The 18384-nt window shown below is 44.9% G+C and overlaps 1 protein-coding gene across 8 annotated transcripts in view; it reads right to left on the bottom strand.

Annotated features, from left to right (window-relative positions):
• The window catches only part of ARHGEF3 (Rho guanine nucleotide exchange factor 3), a 312629-nt gene that overhangs the window by 59461 nt on the left and 234784 nt on the right, over positions 1–18384 (bottom strand). The window contains exon 1 of one of the 8 annotated variants that reach the window (XM_082739200.1): positions 12497–12770. The exons of the other annotated variants lie outside the window; for them this stretch is intronic. Coding sequence (XP_082595326.1) covers positions 12497–12592 — 96 coding nt within the window. The 5' untranslated portion in view covers positions 12593–12770. Of the gene's footprint in view, positions 1–12496; positions 12771–18384 lie in introns of those variants that run through there. 8 annotated transcript variants of the gene reach the window in all.

Genomic DNA, 18384 nt, shown 5'->3' with positions numbered 1-18384 from the left:
CCTGCCCTGCTATTTAGGCATGAGGCTCTGGGACTGCTCCTGAATTTACAAAGCAGGGAAGCACAGAGTGTCGTTGGGGCCGTCTAACCCTTCAGAGCCTCCAGAATTGTCATTAAATTACGTGCTGCCAGGTTCCTGACCTACTCTCAGATTCTAGCAATTTTCTAGAAGCAGAGAAGTCATCCCACACCTGACCCAGGCGTGACTCAACTGTCAAATAGAGAAAGAAGTGCTAGACAAAGGCGGACCCCTAGGTGGGGAGGAGGAGGCACCAAGAGTCATGGAGTCCCCCCCCCCCACCGTGCCAGATGTTGGCACTCACACACTCAGCTATACCATACAGTGACCCCATCACCTCATTTTATAAAAGAGGAAACAGGTGTTCAGGGAAGTAATGTGACTTACCCTAAGACATACCCAGTAAAAGCTCAAATTCAAATTCAAATCTACCTGACTTGAAAGCTTTCCCCCACACCAGCTTCCTGGGATACACAACTTCCTCTTATAACATAATAGCAACAAGACTGACAATGACTTCATGCCAGGCTGGGCCAAAGTGCTCTCTATGCACGATTTCCTTGATTTCTCTTAAGTTAGAACTATTAATATGCCTGTTTCACAAAACAGGCAACTGAGGCTCAGAAGGGTTAAGAAGCTTTCCTAAGGTTACACAGCCAGTGGCAGAGCAAGGACTCAGCCCAAGGCTGCTCCTCAGCAAGACCAGCGATCTGAACCGGAACCTTGCTCCATTCCTAAGTCCTGTGGGAAATAAGGATGACAGAGGCAGGACAATGGAGACTGAGGCTGGGACTGGAAAACTTGAAGCTGTTCATTCCACATTCAAGCCCTGTCACCCTGGAATCAGCAGCCCTCCTGTCTTTCCTCTTCCTACCCTTCCCCAGCATCTCAGAGTGCCCCACCAGGTGCCCAGGTGCCCTGCTCTTGTGTCCCCAGTGGACACTGCCCTTTGTTAAGGCACCCCCTGGGGAACGGTGTGTGAGCATCCAGCACCAAGGGGCTAACTGGATGACCACCCCCCAGGACTGCCCTCCTAGTAGTCAAAATCCCTAGTGAGATTGCCTGCTTCCCCGCTCCCCTTTTCTGACTGACGATCACTATTTTGTTAAGGTTCTGAATGACTGGGTCCAACTCAAGTACAAGTTCCTCGAGGACAGAAAGCATGTCTTTCTCTTTTAAACTCAGGAGAAATTGTTAGGTAGAGTCTGATCTCAAGAAATATTTACTGACAATCAAAGAGCATTAGGGGTCATTTCGAGCTGTTCGGCTCTTCACCAAGTTGTATCCATCAAGCTCTGGAATTTCCCCACATTTCTAACAAAGGATCTATTTATAATTAAAGCACCCTGCTAATGAATGGGCAGGATGAACTCTCAAAGCAATCTAATCCTTCTCACCTGCACCGGGTCTGTCCCTGTGGCTGGAGCTTGGTTAAGACTCCCAGATGCTGTGTGTCAGAGGGGAGCCAGGCTTGGGGATGGATAACAAGCTCTTCACCTCCCCTGGCCAGCGTGCCTCTCTACCCTGAGCTCACACTCCACTCCCTGCTTGAAAGTCATTCTGGGAACATCAGAAAACCATACTAGATTTTTTTTTTCATCCTGCCTGGCAGGAATGAACTTGAATCTTGCCAGTGTACTTGGAACATCTTTTGTTTTTTAAAAAAATAATGGCCAGTGCCAACTCAAATCCCTGGGAAGTTGGGTGGGTATTTCCTACAGAGGAAAGAGTGACCTCCCAGTAGACCCCTTGATAGAGATGATCAGCCACAGCTTCCACTCCGCGGACGTGCACTGAAAATAGATGATGCTGTTGCTGCTAACGGTGCGAGGAATGCCTGCACTGTGCATACCCTCTGTAACCTCATTTGTTTTTCACAGTTCCCTTGGAAATTCTTATTTACAGGTAAAGAAACTGAGGCTATAGAGGCTGAGTCACTGTCCAAGGTCTCTTGGCTCACAAGTGGCCAATTTGGGATTCAGACTTGGTTTAGGCCACCCCTCAAATCCAAGTTTCCAGCCACCACACTCTGGGTCTGCCCCAAATTTAAAATACAGTCTTGCCCAATCCTTCCCTCAGGGTGAATGGGAAAAGGAAGAGGATGGGTTAAATGATTTCAGCTGGAACCTGGGAACTTTGAAGCTTTGAAAAGGAAAAAAAAAAAAAAGATCTTTGTTCTTAGAACAGAAATCTAATTTTTTTAAAATTTGCTAACATCTAGTCTAAGATAATTTTCTATGACATATTAAAGTCCATCTTTATCTATTTAAAAATATTAGTATCTGAAATCTGGGTCCTATGTGCAAAGTCCAGATTTAAATTTTAGTCTGTAAGCAGCTGTAACCAAACTTGGGAAGCTACTGCTGCAGAGCTCTGGTCTAGAAGAACCTCAGAACAGGAATGCTGTTTCCAAACCCTCCCCACCACTGTTGACAATTTTTTTGCCAATGTATAGGCCACCTGAACTATTACGTAGTTAATGTTTCCTTAAATTACTCATCTTTGACTTAAGTAACCATATTGTAACAACAAACACTGCATCTGCCATAAATAGAAACTTGAGAAAATGAACCCTATTATTAAATTCTTTATTAGATACTCTTGCCTGCTGAAGCTTCTAAGCCCGAGGCCTGAGCTTTGTTAAAAGGGGTGGGGGGGGTGGCGGTGGACAGGGACGGGGACTAGCAAGTGATAGAAAGGTGTTAAAGACACACTAGCTCTGAACTAAGACTTTGGCCTCAGCACCTTCAGAAGGATCAGAAGTACAGGAAGAGATTTGAAAAGAGAAAGTGATTCAAACTTACTGTGTGTCTTAACTCTGTATCCTCTTTTCCCCGGTGTCCTTCAGTCTACCACAAATGGTATGAAACCCACCTTCTGGGAAAAAAGGGATCCAGGCCAATTTTCTCATTTCAGAAACAAAGACTCCAAGGTCCCCTGAGCCTACTTGTTTTCTGTCCCCGGCTAGTAAGGAGGCTCTTGTAAGAATCAGCTTAGAAATAAATGCTGCTGGAGAAATTCAGATTTAAGCATTTACGAGTCCTCTAAAGCAAGTTCCTACTCCTTGATGCCGAGCCACAACAAAGCTCACTCTCCTCGGCCCTTAGAGAGCGGACTAAACCCTTCAGAAACTGCAAGAGAAAACCAGGCCCGTCTTCAGATGTGTTCTCTTTCGAAGTTGTCCAATCTAAGTCACCATCAAACAGCTGAGTGGAGGGTGACTTTTCACCATGTGTCTCTGGCTGACACTTAAGTTACCATCAATTTTTTTCCCTCTTTAACAGTCTGTTTCCTTCACAGTGGCTTCAGACCCTTTTGTAAGACCACGCCCAGAAGCACCTAAGAAAACCACCAACCAGCAAAGAGGATGGCTAAAAGTGTGTGGGAATGAACAAGACCCCAAAACCTAACAGGAACTGATGAGCAACCCGCACCCCTCCCCCACCTGTGCGAAGTCGAACATAAGAAGAGTCTTCACCAGTGGCCTTTAATTATCTTCTCTGTGTTTGCCTGGGGTAGTTCTTGACATGCCTGCGTCACTTGGGGATTATGAAATGTTAGCATTTCAATGTAAGATAAGACACTTGAGAGGGACGCTTGCACTGGCCTTGTGCTGGGGCCAGAGAGCGCACACAGGAAGGACTTATCACTTGTCCTCCTGGGGTATCAGGCCTGTAGCTCCTTCAAGTCCCACCCACTGGCTCCTGCCCTTTTCCCTTCTGTGGCTTTTTCCTCCAGGAAGACTCCAAACTTCCAAATCTGACAAGGGTTGCACCGGCTAAACATTTACCTTTATGTACTTTTTTCAAGGTCTTGATGTAGGTTCTCGGTTTTATTTCATTCTTGTGGTATCTAAGGAAACTGTCCCCTCGGGGGAAATGCTCTAGTTCTCCTTACCCTTTAATTATTGCCCCTGCTGCAAACATTAGACCTGCAGAGCTCAGGAAGGCATCATTTTAAGGGATGTCATCTACATGCACAGGAGGTTCTGTCTATCCATTTTTGTTTTGCTTCTTGTTTAATAGCGATCACACATCAAATATAAAGCAAGCTTTGCACTTGAACCTGGTGTGCAGGCCACGGGATGGGCTCACTAGTCCACTGGCTGCCAGGTGAGGTCTCTGCATGCAGTGTTCTAAATTTAATGGGGTTCACTCTGAATACTCCCAAAATAGCGCTGCTTACCAACTTCACTCAGGAACATGACTGGGTTAAGCCAGCACTGCGGTATGCCAAGCAGTCAAGGCTGGACAAAGAGGGCCCAGCATTTTGGCCCTGCCTCCTAATCTCTCCAAATCTCTGTTTCTTCAGTTGACAAAGAGGACAGTCCTTGCCTTGCTCAGTGCCTTCAGCCAGAGCAAGGTTCAAAGGAAATCATACATGGGAAAACACCTGCCTGCTATTTGAACACAGGGCAGCACTGCTGTGAATTTAGGGAACGCGGTGAGAGAGGGACAGGGGATGCTGATAGAACACATCCCTTGCCCCACCTCCCTATATCCCATGTGCTTACGTAGAAATTTAAATGGGTTATGTCATGTGTGTAATTATGCTGAACTTTTTTCCTTTTTATTTTTACAAGAACATTAAGGTATTTCTGTTGGCTAGTGTGTAATGGCTCAAAGGATGTCACTGATCCCTGTGCTAGAGGCACATGGAGGTACATGGAGTTAACCCATCATTAAATAGTTTATAGAGAGGTTGTTGGCTTTTCTGTCCATTATAAGTAAATAGGAAGGGATGCTTAACTGAAATCAGACAGCCAAACCAGCTCTGCTATACACAGCAGTGTGATCCTGGGAAAGTTACTGAATTTCTCTGATTCTTAAGATCCTCACCGGAGGTAATTATACTCAGATGAGGAAAAAAATATAAAAATGCTTTGAAACCATACAACATGATCATTATTGCAAATAATAATATTTTTAAAAGATTATTTATTTATTTATTTGGCAGACAGAGAGAGATCACAAGTAGGCAAAGCAGCAGGCAGAGAGAGAGAGGGAGAAGCAGGCTCCCTGCTGAGCAGAGAGTCCAATGCAGGGCTTGATCCCAGGACCCTAGGACCATGACCTGAGCTGACGGCAGAGGCTTAACCAGGCACCCCTGCAAATAATATTATTATTAACAACTCTGGACACATAGCATTTTCCCCTCTAATAGCTGGGATATTGGGTCCAGAGATTTGAACCTTTTTTTGTGTGTTTTAATATACACTGATGAGTACCCTCATTCCCTACAGATGGATGTTATTTCCCTGCAACATCTCCAGGACTGGGTTCTATCATGTCTTTAAAATATTTGTGATGTCAATTAGGTATGAAACAGCACCTATTATTATTTACCTTTTTCATTTCTATAATTTCTACTATGGTGAACATTTAAATAATGTTTACGTTCACAGTTCCTAGGTGTGAACTACCTATTTGTGTCTTTTCGCTCATTTATCAATGACACCATGGAAGGTCCTTTTACATCTGTATAAGTTATTTAAATGACAAAGATATTAATTTTTCAATTTGTTATCTCTATTTCTTTTCTTTTTTTAAAAGATTTTGTTTATTTATTTGACAGAGATTACAAGTAGGCAGAGAGGCAGGCAGAGAGAGAGGAGGAAGCAGGCTTCCCGCTGAGCAGAAAGCCTGATGTGGGGCTCCATCCCAGGACCCTGGGATCATGACCTGAGCTGAAGGCAGAGGCTTAACCTACTGAGCCACCCAGGCGCCCCTGTTATCTCTATTTCAAAAATCTTTTTCAATGAATGAGTCTACTTCTCTTGCGCAAGGAAGCACATTAAACATAACAGACACCTTGTTTGTTGATACAGCATTGCACAGTGTGTTTGTGGACTGATCAATACTCAAGATTTCCAGGCACACTGAGGATGTCTGGTGGAAACAAGCAAGGAAGAGAAAGAGATTGGAGAGTATGTCCCATTTGGAAAAGTGAGAGGAACCAGGATATCTAGCCAAGAGAAACAAGCACCTGGGGGAAGGGTGTGTGTGTGTGTGTGTGTGTGCGTGCTTATGTGTGCGCGTGTGGGTGTGCACGTGGACACACATGTGTATGTGTGTAGATGGGGAGAGAGAGCAGTTTGCAAATATTTAAGGAGGTAGGACATGAGAAGGTATTACTATATAATATTCAGTTGCAGGAAGCAATGTTACAATTAAGAGAGGATTTTTTCATGATCTACACTGTACAAAGACAGAATGTACAGGCTCAAAAGGTAATGAGTTCTCTGTTTCTGGAGATATTTAAGCAGAAACTGAAAGGATACAGCAGCGGGTTACCATTGGGTTCCATATTCTCAACAGGCTTCTCCTACTCTAAGGTTCTCGAATGCAATGACCCTAGGTCATTTCCCGGAGGCTGGTTTTGTTTGTTTGTTTCATAAATCTCCGGAAAAAAAGCCTGTTTTGCTACTCCTTGCCTCCTCATCTTAAGAGCCAAGAGGGAAAAAAAAAAAAAATCCAGTGAATTTACCGTTAAGCTTCTGGTTCTGCTCCAATTAATTGAAGTTTAGTAATAATCAGGGCCGCCTTCTCCAAAAGAACACAATGGCTCAAACACAGAAGGTCCAGACGCAAGTACTTCTAGACTTAAAAAGAACCACTCCTTTCCCAGCCAGTCGGAGGTTCAGAAGCCTTTCTGGATTAACGTTTGACACAGCCTCTTCTAAGCTAATAACGGGTGTCAAGTAATAAAAAAATGGAAGGCATTAGAAACCACTGGCCTTCATTCTTGACAGTCCATGAGTCAATACAAAAATAAATGGCAATGCAATTCACAGCAGTTTCCTCATTTTGCGTGTGACCTGTACCCATGACCAACGCTGACAAATTATGGAAGGCAACTGCAAGCATCCGTCACAAATGAAGTAGCCTTTCTAGATATATGCCATTAATAACAATTATATGTGCACAGGGCTTTGCAAAATTAGGATATGATCAGTAATTTATTTTCATTCAGCTATTATGAAAACAGTGGCACCAGTCCAGGATTTTACAGGCAATTGGAGAATGTCTTGAGAAAGTGACACGATTTGCAAGTATCCAGATGGAAGTCAGGGCCTTCCAGTTACTGGTTTAGGTGCAAGCCTGGTGGTAAATGTAGATAAGCAAAATGACTAATTGCAGAACTAACGGTGTCACCTCCACAGCGCTGAGCATGCAGAATTCTGCCAAAGACCAGCTCTTTGGCGTTGAGAAACAGAGAACGGAAGTTAACCAAAACCCTCCCAAATGGACGCTTGCAATGCCCACTCCTTGGGGTTGCAGCCATTCTATGAAGTGGGCTGCCAGAAACATCGACTAATGGTGGGGTCTCCCATCCAGACACTAGGGAGAAAGGAGGCTTCTGGCTGTAAGGCTATTTGCTCCAGCAGGGGCCCTCGGCCTTCATGTGTTATGTGGTGAAGAGACCAGTGATTCAGTCATTTAGCTGCAATGTGATGTGGTTGGGAAAGTACAGATCTCAGGGTCAGAGGGGGGTGTGCATCTTGGCTCCCCACCTAGTAGCCCAGCCATCGTGGAAGGGCTATTGCCCAGCTATGAGCCTCAGTTGCTTCTTCTACAAAAAGGAACAAATACACCAACCTCATAGGATTGTTGTGGGGATAAAGAGAGGGCCTACAGTAAGGCCCCTAATGCCCTCCTGGGCATAAAACAACCCTCAGAAAATTTAAGACAGTAATCATTAATTAAAACTGTTTGGGGAATCTTTTCAAGATGCATAAGTCTTGATGATGATGCTATTTATTGAACACTTACTATATGCCAAACACTGGACTAAGCACTGTAAATGAAACATCTCATTGACCCTCACTATGATCCTAAAAGGCAGAACTCTCATCACCCCCATTTTACCACTGAGGGCAACAGGGCTTAGAGAGGCCCAGGAGCTTGTCCAGGGTGACACCACTAAGCAGGCGGTAGAGATGACATTAGGACTCAGTACAGAGCTGAGACCCTGAACATCCTCAAATGTACATGTGTAAAGTCAACATGTTTTCTTTTAATAGACCTTTTCCTAGCTCAGGTACACCCTATCCTGGAGGCCTAAGACCCCCAAGACCCCATCTGAACAAGTCTCAGAATCATGGGCTACATGATCATAACCAGATCCTATCAGCAAACAATGGCATTTACCTGGATAACTCCGTGTTGCTCCCCTCCCAAATCACATGATTCATGGAGTCTACGTACTTGGTCACTTGAATAAACACCAGGATTCTAACTGCAATAACTCCTCAGAACTATTTCTATGCAGTTGGTTGTATATTCTTTCAATTCAACACTACATGATACAAACTCCAAGAAATGTATGAATTGCTGGAAACCATTTGACTCCTTTAGCTCTCCAGCTGGCAGGCAAGGAGTACAGACCCAGGTGCATACAATTTTCAAGTCCACATGTGGACTTACTGGGGCATAAATCATGGCGGGGCATAGGGTTCACCTTACCCTTTAAAGCTGAAGCTTAAAAAGTACTTCCCCAGTTACAGAAAGTACTCATGATTATATGTTTAAAAGAAAATATTTTAAAGCATTTCATACATCTGTTAAGTTTTCATTCTGCTCCCTTTTTCTTCCGAGGTAAACACACTTATGTGCCACAAAGTATGTTGGTATGAAATGCTGTTCTAAATCCATTAGGAAACCTGGCATCGGATCTTGGTTCAGCTGCAGATTTTCTTCATGGCTTTCTGCAAGTCACCTCTCCTCAGTGTCTTTATTCATAAAGGAAGGAGAAAGAATATTAACCCTACAACATGGTTAGGGTCTCAGGTGAGACACTAGATGTGGCACTTAGAAAGGAATAGAGTTCTGTCATTTTGAGCTACACGTCATTCCAAGGGCCACACAAGGCTACTGGAGGAGTCAAAATCAGATCATGTACTTTTGAGAGACAAAGGCAATGATTGATTACAAATACTGCTAACTGAATCTGGCCTAATTCTGACCAACATCTGAGATAGTGAATCTTAAAACCAAAAGTGAGTTCTCCATCAAATTGTCAGATATATTCTTAGAAAGAAAATAATGGAAACATCTCTTTGTATTTTCATGAAAAATGAAATAGACCCCCAACTCTTAAAATCTTCTCACCAGACTCCAGCATCCTTAGCCAACATATCCACTAATTTGAGCTTTCTTTCTTTCTTTCTTTCTTTTTAAAGAACTGATCGATTGGGTGTGAGGAGGGGCAGGGAGAGAGAGAGAATCCCAACAGACTTAATGCTGTGCAGAGCTCAACGCGGAGCTCGATCTCACAACCCTGAGATCATGACTCGAGATGAAATCAAGAATTAGATGCCACCCAGGCACCCCAAGCCTTCTTTCTTTAAAGGCAAATCACCCTGTGAAAATCGTGACTTTTAACTTATAATCAGTATAATTCATTAAGAGCTAACAGTTTTCCTTCTGGTCACTTGATAAGGTGCTCAGAGCAATTAACACGCCTGGAAGGACGAGTCCCTCCTGGCATGGGAATAAGCAAAACATAAATTAAGTGAAGCCACATCAGTGATCAGAAGAAACAAGCTTAATCATGCTCACGTGATACCATGTTTCTCTGTGAAAGTCAAGAGGCCATGGACTAAAACAGACTAAGCTCCTTGGATTTCATAATTAATGATTAGAGCTAAAAGGATCGAGCTGGTTTTCGGTATTAAACAGCTGCAACCCAACTCATCATATCCACGCCATATAGAAATACCAGATTAGGAAGCAGTATTATATTAGTATTGTAATCCAGGTAGAATACTTTCGGTGTTTAAAATAAATATTTAAAAAAATAATCTTTAAAAATAAACATATCACTTTTTTTCTTTCACTGGAAATTATCACTGAAATAAAAAAAATTACAAAGCACTTAAATCTCAAGTAGAACTTTAGTTATCATTGGCATTTAAGAGAATGTTTGTTGCACATTTTTCACTCAAGTGTATGGTACTGAACGCACATCACCGCACACCAAACCCTTCCCCACAAGTTCTTTCCTTAAGTAGCTTCCCCCAGAACACCTGCTGCAACCGCAGGAACCATGCTAGAAGGCACTTGCCCGTGCAGTGCTACTCCCCATAGCAAATTCTGAAGGAACTGCCATTATATGTCTAAAGGGCACAGGTGCTTGCTGCAAATGCCTTTGAAGGTCAAAAAGTACTTTGGATAAGCCAGTCCTTCTCTTTACAAACACCTTCTTTTTGGAAAAAAAAAATGACTGATCTTAAAAAATTACTTTCATAGGAATTAACAGGCAGTGACTAATTTATAAACATGTATATCATCATGTTTTTCAAAAGGCCTACCAGGATACGCTCTTCTTTAAACACTTACAAATAATGATGACACCTGCTGGTAGAAAATATATTTTAGTTAATTGCTGATGGAGAAGTACAAGAGCAGGCTATCTTTTGCACGGTCAACGAAACCAGAAAACTACCCCCTACACTCACTTCAGTTTCTTTTTCCAACTTTGCCTATTTGTCATTACCAGGAAACGAAGCTAGGAGATGCGCTGGAATAGATCTCTGCCTCAAGATGTATAGAACATGTATGACACTTCACTGAATTCAACTGCACACATACACACAAAACACTCAATGGGGATACCTGAAAAATATATACCCTTTCAAAAACTGTTCCCCTCCATCCTTCCTTCCATACCAGGACATCCCCATAAAAGGAAAACAAGTCACATTTTATCTATTGGAATTGGCTACCATGAAGAAAATTAGTATTTGACATTTGGTGACACATTTCTTTCTCATCGCATCTGTGACATACAGATATATTTCTCTTCTACATATAAGAATAAGAAAAGATCACGCAGATAAGTTTTACCCAAGCCTTTAGCCAAACTACTCAGAAAACATAGAGCTAAGAGAGAGCAAGAAGGGACTAGTTAGTGTCCAGGGCTGTTCTCATTATTCTTTCCTTTGATCCATCTCAATTTATTAATTCAACTCAGTTATGCTTCACTTCCTTCCAAAAGGAGTTTGAGAGGATACTAGCTTCACTGCTCCTACATTCATTAAATTATGATGTTCCTATTGAAAAATCATTATATCCATTCCAAGCCTGAACAACCTCAATTCTATGCTGGTGCTATCTTGTCAAAACTTAAATAAGAGTCCAAACACCATTAAGGCCATTACACTTCCACAGCTGCTGGGAACAAAAACTCTTTGTGGAAATATACAACGGAGCTGGAGTGTGGGGTGGGGGTGGGGGGAGAGAAGTTAGTTGTGCTCAGCTTACAGAAAGCTGATTACAACCGGAGACTGTTTGGAGTCTTGTCAGCTTGGAGCAGCTCTTGTTAGAGGCAATGAATCTTTGATGCTGTCCTCCCGAATATACATAATTTGGTGAGCCAAGTGTACACAGCTGAGGAGACCCAAGGGTGCTGGGTGTGTGGAATCCTCAAGACTGCCACACCAAGGTCGGATGCACTTCTGCCTCCAGACTTTCCCCAGTCGTGGTTGGACAGAGTGACAGTCTCTCAAGTAATACACATGAGCAGCAGTAATGAGCTGGGTCCTTTGGGTTCCACTATAGCTTGGCCACAGCAAAGCTGTGGTCTAGTAGAAGCAACTATATTCCCTAAGACCCTCAAAGACTGAGAAGGATGCTTTCTCCTCTAGCTGAACCCAACCTATAAGACCAGTGAGTTCTCTGCAGAGGTATAACACACAGAAGTAAAAGACAAGATTAAACACAAGCCAGGAGGGCTCTCTCATATCGCCCTCAAGGCTCCGGAAAGTTCCCGGAAAGGGAAGTTTCCAGTGTTCCAAGACAGCTTCCCACTCACCCAAGGAGTTTAATTCATTTTCAGGATCCATGTGCAAGACCCTCAGATTACTTTTTTAGCCCCCAGACCCCCAGCTGAGTGACTGGCCACAGATGACAAGCAGAGGTGCCAGGTCCTGTCTTTGCTGCCAAACAGCTGCAAGGTCAAGCCTGACAGGTGAGATGGCCCCCAAAGGCCTCTTCTTGTTCCCCAACCCAGGTAAGAGGAAACCCATGCTTAAAAGGTAGCTCTTCACTGACATCTGGGCCTAAGGATACAGTAAGAGAAAGTCCCTCTGCCAGAAGTCTGAGAGCCCTGAAGGATGCAACCGAGGCCAGGGCAAGGAGGCAGCTGCTCCCTGGCCCAGAGGAAGAGAACAGGGACAGAGGAGGAGGTTCATGATGATCCACAGAGAAGGGGCAGAAAGAAGGGAAGCAGAGACAGAGTGAGACATGGGGGGACAGAGTGTGTGTGAGAGAAATGGGGAGAGGGAAAGAGAGGGAGAGAGAGAGGGAGGAAGAGGGAAAGGTAGAAGGAAGGAGAGAAGGTGGGGGAACATACTGAATAAGAGATGCAAGCATTGAGAGACTGACACAGCGAGGGAGCCGAGAGAGTGAGAGATGGAGCGAGACAGAGGGACAGACAGACGGACCCGGACCCGGAGAGACCCAGGTGGAGGCCCTACCTCCGTGTCCTTGGCCGGACTGCTGGCCGGGGGTACCTCCAGGCTGCAGTTCGCCCTCTTGACCGTGAGGTAGAAGGGGTAATCCTTGGCCACCATGGTGGCTGCCGGGCCTGCTCTTTGGGATGTCACCGCTGACCCGAGGCGACCACAAAACTCCCTGGCGAAAGGGGGCCCCAGCTCCACGGTGCCGGGCGGTAGCGTCTGGACGGAGACTGACAGCCGGCTTCTTGCCTGGCGGGACCGACTCAGCTCTCCGGCTGAAAGCGGGGGGTGGAGCCTAGTCCGGTCCCGCCCACCTGGGGGCGGGCGGGGGTGGGGCGGAGCGCCGACTCCGCCCCGGCCCGACGCGTCCCCGAAGCACCCCGGTACCGCCCGGCGGAAACCCCCCAGCGCTGCGAGGGGCGAACCTGCCGCGGGACCCTTCTTTCCGCGGGCCGGATCCCCGGAGCCACCCTGTCCCAGTGACTCGCTGGCACTCAGGGTCGAAGAGGCGGCGGGTACAACCGAGGCTGGGGTGAAACGGGGCGGCGGGGAGAGAGCGAGCATATTTTAAAAGCCCACACTAAGAAGAGGCGGTGTTCGGTTTTGCCTTCTTCCCAGCCAACCTCCCCTCACACATTTTTTTTTTTTTTTTAAATGAACGTCACTGGAGTATAATCTATAAACAGTAAGATGTGCCCGTTTTAAGCGTACGGTTAGTTTAGTGTTGGCAAACGTAAACGCTCATGTAACCGCTTCCATAATCAGGAAACACATTTCCACCACTTCCAGAGATTTCCTTGGAGCACCTTCCTCTGCACCCGTTTTTAAATATGAAGAGGCTGGTTAGAGGCAGCCAGCGATTCAGAGCAATCTGACAGGGTCTGTCAAGATGAAGCTGTGCAGCGTGAGCCCCGGGCTGTACCAAGCCTTGCTATAGCAACATGTAAGGAAATACCATTGAAAACCATCCAGAAGGATGCATAGCAAACTTATGAGTCCCTCTGGGGCTAAAGGGAGGCCATCAGTGCCAGGGTGTACACCTGGGAAAAGCAGCAAAGGAGACTTTAAATTTAGAGCTACTCTCAAAAATTTTACAAGAAAAATATACATGTTACCTGGTAAATTTGAAGTTAATTTTTAAAAATATTAAAATGACCATTGTCTCAAAAGTAATTTTGTGAACTGCACTGTTGGACTTTCCCCCCTCCTATTCAAAGTCATGACCACAGCAGGTGGGGGTCTGGAGAGATGATGTCTTTTGTTTTGACTTCTTAGGTGTACAGAAGGTAATGGGAATGAAAATATCTAGACCCTGTTTCAGTATTCTCTGCTTCCAGCTAAGGCCAGAATCCACAGTTTCCACTTTCCAGAAAGGAAACCTCGTGATACATAGCTCTTTCATCCCAAGTACCAAAACTACACCCTGAGGCTAAATTCAACCCACTTTGTTGTCCAGCTAGTGTGGACACACTGCCTTCAGAAAAGGGAGAATCTCTCTGGCCCGTTTTGCTAGCCCTGTTTTTGCCACACATGTAAAGGAGACTCTTGAATTACTGGTTTCCAGTTGAGATTAAAGAAAGAACCTGAGTTTTTTCCCCCCTGAAATATGTACTTTGGGACTCCTGGCTGGTTCAGTCGATGAAGCATCCGACTCTTGATCTCAACTCAGGTCATGATCTCAGGTTCCTGGATTTGAGCCCCACATCGGACTCCATGCTCAGCAGGGATCCTGCTTGAGTATTCTCTCTCCCTTCCCTCTGCCTCTGCTCCCCTCAAATAAATAAACCAATCTTTAAAAATATACGCATATATACCCACGCACACATACCCTATTTATTTATATATTTATATAGGATATCTATTATATATCTATTTATGTATTTTATATATATTATATATCACTTATATGCTATCTATACCGTAAAGCAGTGAGAAGGAGGTGATTAAAGAAAAGTTTTGTGGTGAGAAGTGTGCTTCTGGACCACTAATTTTTCTTATTTGTATTCCCAAACACAACTTCATCTTTTAAACCAAGCTGTGCTGATGGGGAGCTTACATAGATGCTTCCTGTAAGCTTGACCAAGCTTGGTGGGGACACGAAGGGAAATCTTATCTCCAAAAAGGCACCCAACTAAACGCAGCCCCTGATTAACTCTGCAGCCAAAGGAGGGCCAGGAGAGAGAGTGACAGGGCTCACTCAAGGGTCCCCTGGCTGCAGAGGCTATGAGCTGAATCATTTGGAGCTGTTCCTCATTCCCTTCTTCCTGCTCTTCTGGACCCCACAGGCCCACCATCTCAACTAGATGACTCTGGCTAGCAATAACTTCTTTGGGGACAGGCTTTGATCCCTGGGGTGGCTCACCAGGCCTTCTCCTCCAGTTGGGAAGTATACTTCCAGCACTAGGTGAAGAGAAGAATGACCCTAGCAAACTACAATTGGTCTTCTCACTACAGAATCCTCAGGGCTGGGCAGGAAGTCTGACATACCACGAGCCCAGTGTGGTGATAAATAAACCCTATGGAAAAGAGGGGACTTTTTTTTTTTTTTTAAGATTTTATTTATTTACTTGACAGACAGAGATCACAAGTAGGCAGAGAGAAAGGCGGGGGGGGGGGGGGAAGCAGGCTCCCTGCTGAGCAGAGAGCCCGATGCGGGACTCAATCCCAGACCCTGAGATCATGACCTGAGCCAAAGGCAGAGGCTTAACCCACTGAGCCACCCAGGTGCCCCGAAAAGAGGGGACTTTAACCTTGTTTAAGTAAAATATTGTGGAGCAAAGAATAGTTATATTGGTTGATGAAAAGGCTGCCATATCTATTTCTCTCATACCATTTTTTTGCCCCTCCTCGGAAGATTTAGAAGATTTAGAACAATAAAAATCAATTAACATGGCCACATAACACATGTGCAGGAAACTTCTGTGTTTTCTTCTATACATGCTAGGCAAAGGGAGAGAGAGAGAGACTGATTGATTTTTAATGACGAGTAACTGTTTAAACAGTGCTGGGGTGGGGGGAAAAGGCATAAGCCCCAAGATGAGTGAGTGTGAAAGGAAAGGTGGGAATCTGGAGTTTTTCTGGGTGGTCTGATGCTTCCAAGCTTTCATAGCATGAACATCTCCTACCACAAATAGGGTTCTGGTGTCTAAAGATACATAGTTTTGGTACAATAAGGCCTGTAAACTGAAGCTGGCAATTTGGGGTATAGCAGCCATGTATGTGGTCCTTGAGACATTTCAAGGATTTCAAGGGCATTTTTGACCCCATGCATTTTCTAACTTGTACCCTGACTTTGGAACCTCTGCCGGGTATCATGCACTGCTCCAATGTTAGCAGATTCAGGGTTTGGATATTCTGCCTGGATTCCAACCAGAGGTATCTGTGACCAAAGACTTGGTCAGGAAGCAAGCTGCTCTGCACGAGGGTTCCCAAGCACCCCCCTGAGGCTGGTGTCACAATTGAGGGAAGCCAGTCCAACTCTGCAGTGCTGCCCAGCTGAGCAGGCCCCTGGAGCCCAGCATTCCCCATCCTGCCTGTGTGTGTGTGTTTATGAGCTTAGGAACAACACTGCCCTCACAGTTAGCTTCACTCAAAGCAATGGCACAAAGTGCCTTTCAGAGCTTGCCTTCAGCACAACCCGTTATAATCCTATAAAATGCTTCACAGCCGGGCAGTGTTCCTTGCTAGCCAGAAGCCTGCAGACTGGAATAAAGAAGCCTGTTCTGCGTTTCTAGGAACGGTGCCAAAAGCTGGGCCTGCATTCTCGCCTGGGCAGAGTGGGGCTCATTTGTGCTGCTGGAGGAGTGGTAGGCCTCCACACGCAAGCCCACCACTGGTTATAAGCTCCTTTCAGAAGAGCAGACAGCCAGACATGGCTGAGAGACCATCAATCAACTCCTCAAATCCCACTGCTATGGCAGTGAGCAGAACAGGCCCAGCATGAGGCGAAAACTTCAGAAGTTAAAGTGGCTGTGGCAATCTTTACAGCCAGCAGGACGATGCCTTGTTCTGTTAGCATTATACTTCACATCAGAGTTAGTGGGTTCTTTTTTCTTTTTTTTTAAGATTTTATTTATTTATTTGACAGACAGAGATCACAAGTAGGCAGAGAGGCAGGCAGAGAGAGAGAGAGAGAGAGAGAGAGGAGGAAGCAGGCTCCCCGCTGAGCAGAGAGCCCGATGTGGGGCTCAATCCCAGGACCCTGAAATCATGACCTGAGCCGAAGGCCGAGGTTTAACCCACTGAGTCACCCAGGTTCCCCGGTTCTTTTTTTCTTAAAGGCCGATTCATTTGTCCATCCATCCGTCTGTCCATCCATCCACCCACCCATGAATGAAAGAGTGTTTACTACAGAGCAGGTGCTCATTTAGTTACATTTCTCCCCTTTCTTCCCTTCCTATTCCTGAACCTCTATGCCAGAAAGGTGTGTAACACATCTGCTCAAGAAATACGGTTGACTTTAAAATACAGCCTTTCAACTAGAACCTCAGCAGTGAGGTGCACGTTTGCAGAAGGAGCTCAGGTGACAGCAGCCAATCCCCTAAAGCCCAGCCTTCAAGCACGTGCACCTCCATCTGCTTCCCTGGCATCTGGAGCTATCCCTTCTACCCCTGCTAATCTCACACAGTCGTGTAGGTACATGCTGGATACACATGTGTACCAACACCTCTCCCCTCCACTTCCATTTGGGCAACATTCCCAGTTAATGACCAAGCTCCTGCTCCGCTCTGCCACTTCAGTTTCGATGGGAGAGGGGAGTCAAAATCCTGAAAAAGTTCTGGCAGTGAATTCTGAGAGATCAGGACTGTGTTTTCCTGCAGATGGGTAAAAATGGCACAAACGAAACACTGATAATATCTAAAATCATACCAGTGCTAATACTCTCCCCCTGCCTGGGGTTATGTCCACTGGCTCCAGGCTAGATTTATGAAAATATATCCCTGGATATTCTAAAGTTGGAAGGCTTCATTCATGCATTCATTTAAAGATCTAATTTTTTTTTTAAACAAGTTTGAAAAACTGGTTAAGTGATAGACTCTTTCTCTTTCTCCCAGGTTCCAGCTAATCCTGTGGATTGCTAGCTACAATACAAAAATAATCAAGACTTTATGTTTAAAAAAAAAAAAGAAGAATATTGGGGCACCTGGGTGGCTCAGTGGGTTAAAGCCTCTGACTTCGGCTCATGATCCCAGGTCGTGATCCTAGGATCCTGGGTGGAGACCACGTGGGCTCTCTGCTCAGTAGGGAGCCTGCTTCCTCCTCGCTCTCTGCCTACTTGTGATCTCTGTCTGTCACATAAATAAATAAAATCTTTAAAAAAATGAATATTTGTTTTGCCCTGATACACCACATACAGGTACATTTCCTAGTCTCTAGTTCATTACAGCAGTGATTCTCAACTGGGGCAACTTTGTCCCCCCACCCCGACCTTCCTGTGATATTTGGCAATGTCTGGATACATTTTTGATTGTCACTGGGGGACGGTCCTAGTGGATCTAATGGATAGAGGCCCAGGATACTGGCAGACATCCTATAAGGAAAAGGGACAGCCATACAACAAAGAATTAACAGGTTCAAAAAACCAATTAATGGTGCTGTTGAGAAACCCTGCATTAAACAGAGAGTAGAGCTAAAATACAACATCAGAGTCAGGATAATCTATTGGTTTAATCTGATAATTTAACAGATAATCTGTTGACCTCAAGGATATTCTTGCTTCAGACCTTAACCATTGATAAATGTCAAATGTCAATCTGGGCATGGTGGGGGAAAGAAAAAAAAAATGCTTCAGTGTGCCAGGTAGCCTCAGAATTATTGACATGCCTAGAATCTTTCCCTGTTGTCCAAATCTGGCCCTTCACAGAATAACAGATTTCATAAAACACAAAAGGACAAGAGAACAAAAA

Source organism: Mustela nivalis (assembly GCF_964662115.1).
Source record: "Mustela nivalis genome assembly, chromosome: 1".
NCBI classification, from domain to species: Eukaryota; Metazoa; Chordata; class Mammalia; order Carnivora; family Mustelidae; genus Mustela; species Mustela nivalis.
Note: the sequence above shows the minus strand (reverse complement) of the source record. Positions and strands in the feature narration are given on the sequence as shown.